Genomic DNA, 8783 nt, shown 5'->3' with positions numbered 1-8783 from the left:
AGCCCTGGGTTCCATGATCCTCTTGTCAAGTCCCATTTGTCTTTTTCTTAGCTGTCACTGCTATTACACAAGTCAGGTTCATCTTGTCCCTGAGTCCAGTTCTTGGGAAGATTTAATGAGTTCACTTTTTAAAATTCATCTTATATGCTGCTGATAAACATTACATATTTGCTGGGACTAGTGAGCTCCATGCTCAAGTTTCTGAAGATACATTTGATTTCTCTTAAACTTCAGGTTCTGTTGCTGTCTCAAATTAAGAAAATGATTTTTGCTGGGTGGTGCATGCCTTTAATCTCAGTGCTTCGGAGGCAGAGGCAGGCAGATCTATATGAGAAAGAGACCAGCCTGGTCTACAGAGTGAGTTCCAGGTCAGCCAGGGTTACACAAAGAAGCCCTGTTTTGAAAAACCGAAAAAGAAAGAAAGAAAGGGAAGAAGGGAAGAAAGAGAAAATGATCTCAGCTTTAATGAATCACTCTATCACACCCAAATCTGCCTGAGTATGACCTTATTCTATACCAGGACTGTAATCTGCATTGTCTTCATGCTTTCTCTTTGGGGGTGTGGATGTCAGTGTGACAGGTCAGTCCATCACTGTAACAAGTATGTTACGGGGCTAGGGAGATAGCTTCGTTTGTAAAGTGCTGCCCACACAAGCAGAAACACTTGAGTTCAGATCCTCAACCCTCATGTAAAAAGCTGTGCTTGGCAGTACACATCTGTAATCCCAGCACCAAAGAGGTGGAGACAGAAGCCCTGGAACTCACTGGCCAGCTTGTCTAATTGGTGAGCTCCAGGTTCAGTGAGAGACCTTGCTGCAAAAATAAATAAATAAATAAATAAATAAATAAATAAATAAATAAATAAATAAATAAATAAAAAGATGAAAAGAAAATAATCCAGGAATAGCTTGATGTCAAACTGGCTTCCACATGCACGGGCACACATGTCTGTGTACACATACACAAATGGACATGAACACACACAGGTAGAATTTGTTTTAATGTTACATGTCAAGTGGATAGGTGTAAGTCTTGATCACTTTCTTTCAAGAAGGAAATTTGTCTCTGTCTTCCCGAAGACTTGGCATGCTACCTGGAGGGTCCTGTTTATGTCTTTATCCCAGGGTGCTGACTCTCTTCAGAGTCCCTGGATGAAAAAGCAGCCATAAATTCAGCTTCTCTGGGCTCCCTACTGTGTCTGACTTCCACCAAACTTGTCTCTGTCTCTGTCTCTTGAGATGGGTCTCTATTATGTAGGCCTGGCTGGCCTGGAACTCACAGAGATCCACCTGCCTCTGTCTCATGAGTGCTTGGAGTAAAGGTGTGTGCCACCACACCCCACCAGAAAACAAGTCTCTTAAATGCCCTTCATAAAAGAGAGAATTTCAGCCATTGGTTCAGATACTCTTATTTTCTCCACATAAAACTCCTTTATCACTGAGATGACGATTCACTCTTCCATATGTTTTCCTCTTTAAATGTTTAAAATTCTTACTTCTGATGATTTCCCTGCTCCATTTCTATGCAGAGAGCCAGTGTGTGGGGGTGGTCTTAAAGTGTCTGTGGGGGGTAGTCTTAGAGAAGAGGAGCACTGTTTAAGAAGATTTCTCTAAACATAATTGTGGAATATGCAAGAGAAAGAATGTAAGCAACTATTTAGACCTGGAAATAAATTTTAAATTGATAATTGGCTGTTAGAGTGAAGACAGGAACCAAAGGTATGTTCTCAAAAGCAAACCTGAAAGACGGTGGGTGTATGAATGAATACATATTACTGTAGCACGAAGCTTAAATGGTCTTATTAATAAAAACAAACCCAAGCCAGGTATTGGGGTGAATGCTGGAAGATCAGAGAGACAGAACAAGCCACAGCTTCCTCACTGTGCCAGTTCCTCAGCTGATCTTGTTTCCTCAGACTGGAAGCCTCTGAGTCCTCATATCCGAATGGATCTCAGCTGAACTGCTGCTAAAAGCCTAAAAGCTTAACCAGCCAAATGCTTCTAGTTTCTGATCTTCACGCCTTATATACCTTTCTGCTATCTGCCATCACTCCCTGGAATTAAAGGCTCACTTTCTGGGATTAAAGGCGTGAGTCACCATGCTTGGCTATATCCTTGAACACATAGAGATTCAGATAGATCTCTGCCTCTGGAATGCTAGGATTAAAGGCATGTGCTACCACTACCTAACCTCTATGTTTAATATTGTGGCTGTTCTGTCTCTGACCCCAGATAAGTTTGTTAGAGTACACAATATTTTGGGGAACACAATACCACCACATATTACTCTCATTGGTTATTAAAAAGCTGATAGGCCAGTAGCTGGGCAGGAAGTTAGGTAGGAAAGCCAGACTGAGAATGATGGGAAGCAGGAGAGTGAAGTCAGAGATGCCAGCCAGCCAGCTGCCAAGCAAGCAGGACATGTAAAAAATGAGGTAACAAGCCAGGCGGTGGTGGTGCACGCCTTTAATCCCAGAACTCGGGAGGCAGAGCCAGGCGGATCTCTGTGAGTTCGAGGCCAGCCTGGGCTACCAAGTGAGTCCCAGGAAAGGCGCAAAGCTACACAGAGAAACCCTGTCTCGAAAAACCAAAAAAAAAAAAAAAGAGGTAACAAGCCATGAGCCATGTGGCAAAGCATAAATAGAAATATGGGTTAATTTAAGTGTAGAGTTAGCTAGTAACAAGCCTGAGCTATTGGATGGGCATTTATAATTCATATTCAGCCTCTGAGTTGGTTTTTTGGGACTAGGCGGTCAGAACAGGAAACATCCATTAGAATGGATGTTTAGTAATGATGTCCTTGTTACATGGCTTATGGATGGGAACAGTGGACCGTCCTTCCTGGCTAATTGTCTCAGTCGTCTACTAGTTCCTCAGTTCTCCTTGGCAGACATATTCTCCATTTTAGTTTATTTTAGCTAGCCTTAGTAAATAGAGGGATTTATTGAAGAGGCATGAGTGTATCTCTTATAACCTAAAGGCAGAGACTTTAGCCAGACTCCACTGGAAACAAGAATTGGCAACTTGGAGGTCACAGGAATTGAAATTATGCACACTGTGTTCTTGAAGACAAATAGTCATACATTTCTACTTCTTTCTGTGTGTGAAAGCTTCATTCTTTGTATTGAAGAGCTCTTTATTTCATAGGATAAGTGTGGCTTTCATAGTACTTGCATTATGGCATCTTAAATTTAACCACAAGGGGGAGACTAGTAATGCCTTGCTGTGTAGCCCAGGCTGACCCCAACCTTATGAAAACCCTCCTGTTTCAGCTTCCTGAGTACTGGGATTAATAAGCATGTGCCACCCCACCTGGCATTGGCATCTTTCAACTTAATGCATTCCTTGTTCAGAGCTCCCATGTCTATTTCACCTTCTATCCCAGGTTACAAAACCCTATTTCTTGCTGCTGCTTTTTTTTTTCAAGACAAGGTTTCTTGTGTAACAGCCCTGGCTATCCTGGAACTCACTCTGTAGACCAAGCTGGCCTCAAACTCACATAGATCTGCCTGCTTCTGCTTCCCAAGTGCTGGGATTAAAGGCATGCGCCACCACCACACAGCTAAGATCCCATTTCTAAGCAGGCAAATTTTGTACTTAATCCCAGCACTCAGGAGGCAGAGGCAGGCAGATCTCTGTGAGTTCGAGGCCAGCCTGGTCTACAAAGTGAGTTCCAGGAAAGGCACAAAACTACACAGAGAAACTCTTGTCTCGGAAAACAAAAACAAAAACAACAACAACAAAAAGTTTTGTCCTACTGATTACTATCAGTCTTCTTCCCCCTGGTTTTCCTACAGCTTTCTCTCCCTCAAGCAGATAGGGACATTCATTCTTGATGCTTGTTTCACGTTGGCATGTTAGGGTTGGATACTTATTCCAGCAGGGCATCTCTTTATGAAACTTATAAAGAATTTCAGTGGGAGTGCAAAAATTTACAAGAATGTCTCATTAAATTCTGTTTTAGAAGTCCAGCACGATGATGAGCAGATAGAGGAAAAGCAGAAATCTCAAGGCAAACTCATTAAGGAAGCCACATTCAAGAAGAAAAGTTCAACTGGTAAGAAAAGCAGTGAGTATGCTTCATCGGAGACAAAAGGTGTCAGTAAAAAACATGTTCCTTCCAAAAAAAGGCTTCCGAAACCCGCCTCACATGGGAAGAACTTGAAGCAGACTTTCGACTTCCCTGGTCAGATTGAAAACGATACAAAAAAGAAACCTGATAAAGCTAAAGAGCACAGAAAATCATCCAGCCCTACCATATCTGAAACAAAGAAAGCTAAGATTCCAGCTAGAAAGAAATGTGAGAAAACACCCAACAATAAGTCACCTGGTAAAGGTGACCGAAATCCAGCTGGCAAGAGGTATGAGAAAGTGTGCCATCGTAGCTCCCCCAACACGAAAGAAGACAAAATCCAGACTAGAGAGAAACAGAAATCACCCAGCCATCGTAGTTCATCTACTGTGTCTGACAAAGCTCCAGCTTCTGGGAAGCCTTATGAATGCAATCAGTGTGGGAAGGTCCTCAGCCATAAACAAGGACTCCTTGACCATCAAAGAACTCACACTGGGGAGAAACCGTATGAATGTAATGAGTGTGGGATAGCTTTTAGCCAAAAGTCCCACCTTGTTGTACATCAGAGAACTCACACTGGAGAAAAACCATATGAGTGTGTTCAGTGTGGCAAAGCTCATGGTCATAAACACGCCCTCACTGACCATCTAAGAATTCATACTGGAGAAAAGCCCTATGAATGTAATGAATGTGGGAAAACCTTTAGACACAGCTCAAACCTTATGCAACATGTAAGATCTCACACAGGTGAGAAGCCTTATGAGTGTAAGGAATGTGGCAAATCCTTTAGATATAATTCATCTCTTACTGAACATGTGAGAACGCACACAGGTGAAATACCATATGAATGTAGTGAATGTGGCAAAGCTTTTAAGTATAGTTCATCCCTGACTAAACACATGCGAATTCATACTGGTGAGAAACCATTTGAATGTAATGAATGTGGGAAAACTTTTAGCAAAAAGTCACACCTGGTTATACATCAAAGAACTCATACAAAAGAGAAACCTTATAAATGTAATGAGTGTGGAAAAGCCTTTGGACATAGTTCATCTCTTACTTACCATATGAGGACTCATACAGGTGATTGTCCCTTTGAATGTAATCAATGTGGTAAAGCCTTTAAGCAAATTGAAGGCCTTACTCAACACCAGAGAGTTCATACCGGGGAGAAACCCTATGAATGTGCTGAATGTGGGAAAGCCTTTAGTCAAAAGTCCCACCTCATCGTACATCAGAGGACTCATACAGGGGAGAAACCCTTTGAATGTAATGAATGTGGAAAAGCCTTCAGTGCAAAATCCCAACTTGTTATACATCAGAGATCCCACACTGGAGAGAAACCCTATGAATGTGATGAATGTGGGAAAGCCTTCAAACAAAATGCTTCTCTTACCAAACATATGAAAGTTCACTCAGAAGAGCACTCTCATGAGGAAAATTGATTCCTCTCATGTAGGAAATCTGACAACTGACTGGTTTGGTTTTGTTTAACCCTAAAAGATGTTCTCAATTTGATGAATATTTGAAAATCTTTTTTAGGAAATCACTACTTGTTATACATGAGAGCATTTGAATACGATCTTTACATAAGAGCAATGGATGGTAATAAAATTTCAACTTCATCCTAAACCTTTACAGAAAATACTGTATTTTTACACTTGTTATAAATTACCTCCATATTTAGAATAAAATATGGAACTTTTAAAATTGTGAATAAGGATCTGGGGAGATAGTTTAATCAGTAAAATGTGTCCTAAACTAGTTTGAGGACCTGAATTTCATCCCTAGGATCCATGTAAAAAGGTAGATGTGATGGCATGTGCTTGCAGTTTTAGAATTGGGAAAGTTGAGACAGGAGAGTTCCTGGGACTAGCTTGACCAGCTAGACTAGCCTAATTTGCAAGCCCTAGGTCACAAGGAGAGAGACTCTTTTAAAAACAAGGTACAGTGCTCCTGAGGAACAGTACTCAAGGTTGACATTTGGCCTGCACATGTTCACCCACACACATGACCACACATACACACACACACACACACACACACACACACACACACACACACACATGAAAATATTATTTAGCAACAAATGAACAGTAAAAATGCCAACAATTCATGAACTGTTTGGGTGTTGTGTACTTAAAAACCACAATTAGTATTTAATTTGCATTTATGCTTATTGCATACTTACTGCCTTTTGTAAAAAAGTGTAGTCATCCAATCTGGTATCAACTAGCTTTCTTTGTTAAAGTTTATGTTAGCTCTGAACCAGTAGAAAACTTTCTGGTTTTTTGTTTTGTTTTGTTTTTTGAGACAGCATCTTACCATGTATCCCTGGCTAGCCTGGAACTTGCTATGTAGACCAGGCTGGCCTTGAACTAACAGAGATGTGCCTCTCTCTGCCTCTCAAGTGCTGGGATTAAAGGTTTAAATAGAAAGCTTTAAGGAGTTTTGTCTAGATGTTGTTAAGAGGTTAAGAAGAAGTGGGGGAAAAGCTGAAAAACTGCTGGTAGAGAATGATACTCAAGTTGTGTTGCTAAGTACAGAAAAGTAGATTGTTGAACAGTGTATATAGTATGTCCTCATTGTGGACAGAAAGTGTATGTGTTTGCCTGTCTTTTTCTGCTTCTCTGTGTACATATGTATGTATTTATACTCATATATTTGTATATGAATAGACTTGGGTTTTTTTTTAATCTAGAAGAAACTTTAATGGTTACCACTGAACACAGAAGTACAGGATTGAGGTCTGACATTTTTATCATGTACATGTGTTTTATTCAAATATATATTAAAATACTTTTATATGCACAAATTAACAGTTTAAAAATACATCTGAGTCTATTCCACAGTGCTGTTTGACAAAGTAACGTAAGGTTTCTATGCTCACTTATGAAAAATTAATTTGAGGCATATAACATTAAACCTTGATATTGAATTCACAAAGATTTTCTTGTTAAACAGATTTTGTTAACATGATACACACTTTATTTCTCTTGCTTGCTATTAAACTGAAGATGAATTTTGATTGCAGATGAATGAAGGTGGTGTTTCAAACCATCATTCCATTTTATTTCATATTCAGAGTGCTAATTCACAAATGCCTTAATCAGAGATTTCAACTGTATTGCAACAAATGTCTCCATACCCTGTTCTTGCCCAGTGAGCAGATATTGTTGCTGGATCACTCACTCTGCTGCTTTGAGAGTCTATTTCAGAATGCTTGTCAAGCATGCATCCCAGTAGGTGCTGTGCTTTGTTCAAGAGACCTATCTGCCATTGCATGCTCTACTAGCTAGGGTCTGTTGCTGTGATCAGCCACCATGACTACAAGCAACTTGGGGAGAAAAGGGTTTATTCCATCTTACATCTTTATAGTCCATCATCCAGGGAATTCAGGGCAGGAACTGAAGGCAGGAATCTAGAGGTAAGAAGTGAAGCAGAGGCCATGAAAGAGTACTGCTTACTGGCTTGCTTCTCATAGCTTGCTCAGCCCTCTTTATTGTGCATAGGACCACCAGCCCAAGGGTGGCACCTCCCACAGTGAGCTGGGAACTGTCACATCCGCCATCAACCAAGACAATGCAGCTAGGCTTTCCCATGGGCCATTCTAGTTGGGGCATTTTGTCAACTGATGTTTCCTCACGCACTCATAATCCCAGCACTTAGGAAGCTGAATCAAGAAGATCACAACTTGGAAGCAAGCTTTTAAAGAGCCCCATCTCACTCCTTTCTCCCCAAAGAAAATATTTGGTTGTATGCTACCTTTTATATTCTCATAGCATATTCGCTATCTCAAAAGAGTCATGGCCCAGTCATTAGAACTTGGCTAGTACTATTCGGTTCATAGTAAATATTTTATTTACAGTAGTCCAACATAGTGATAGGCCCTAACAAATAGGTGATTAAATGCTCTCTGCACATACTTCATTCCTGTTCTTGCCTTCCTAACTTTCTCTTTTCAGAGAACCAATAAAGTATAAATATAAAACAAAGTGTGTGTGTAGACATGTACATGTTTGTGTTGGAAGATTACCTTATGGATATTGTACCCCCATTTCCAAAAAACTGATTTGCTCTTGGGTAAAGAAAGTGCTATGTAAAATCTATTTTTGTCTGTTAATTTCTCAACAAATGGAAGTCTACACTATGCACAGTGCTAGAGGAAGCCTGCATCTTTTAGAAGGTTGTAGGTTAAAGCAGTTGTAGGTTATGGCTCTGTTTACCATTCACACCTGTTGTATGAAATTTTTTTTGTGCTCTGACAAATAAAGCGTGCCTGGAGATCAGAGCGCAGAACCGTAGAGGCCAGGCAGTGGTGGCCTTTAATCTTAGCACTTGGGAGGAAGAAGCAGATCATGAGTTCAAGGCCACCCTGGGCTACAGGAGATTGAACTAGTCTAAAAGAGAAACAGAGCTGGGTGGTGGTGGCTCACACCTTTGATCCCAACACTTGGAGGCTCACACCTTCAATCCCAGCACTAGGGAGGTGGAGACAGGAATATAAGGTGGGTGGAGACAGGATCTGCCCCATTCAGTCTGAGGATTCGTAGAGACAGGATCACCCCCTATTTGGTCTGAGATTTCATAGAGGTAAGGAGATATCTCTGGTGGCTGCTGCTCTACTTCTCTGGTCTTTCAGCTTTCACCCTAATATCTGACTCAGTTTTTATTAAAAGAATTAGGATCGCACTTCACATACCTTTTGAAGA

General features: G+C 40.7%; 1 protein-coding gene across 1 annotated transcript; it reads left to right on the top strand.

The window, feature by feature from the left end:
• Positions 1 to 3893: 3893 nt before the first annotated feature.
• Positions 3894 to 5703, top strand: Zfp37 (ZFP37 zinc finger protein). The gene has a single exon (XM_059255810.1). It carries the CDS (start codon positions 3894 to 3896, stop codon positions 5514 to 5516), a length of 1623 nt encoding a protein of 540 aa, XP_059111793.1. The 3' UTR covers positions 5517 to 5703.
• Positions 5704 to 8783: the final 3080 nt, after the last annotated feature.

The sequence above is a fragment of the Peromyscus eremicus genome, chromosome 2, assembly GCF_949786415.1.
Source record: "Peromyscus eremicus chromosome 2, PerEre_H2_v1, whole genome shotgun sequence".
In the NCBI taxonomy this organism is placed as follows: domain Eukaryota; kingdom Metazoa; phylum Chordata; class Mammalia; order Rodentia; family Cricetidae; genus Peromyscus; species Peromyscus eremicus.
The sequence above is the reverse complement of the archived record's forward strand: the minus strand, read 5'-3'. Positions and strand labels throughout refer to the sequence as shown.

Excerpts from the sequence above, each read along its gene's own strand:
- Zfp37 (XM_059255810.1), top strand. The coding sequence starts at position 3,894 with ATGAAACTTATAAAGAATTTCAGTGGGAGTGCAAAAATTTACAAGAAT.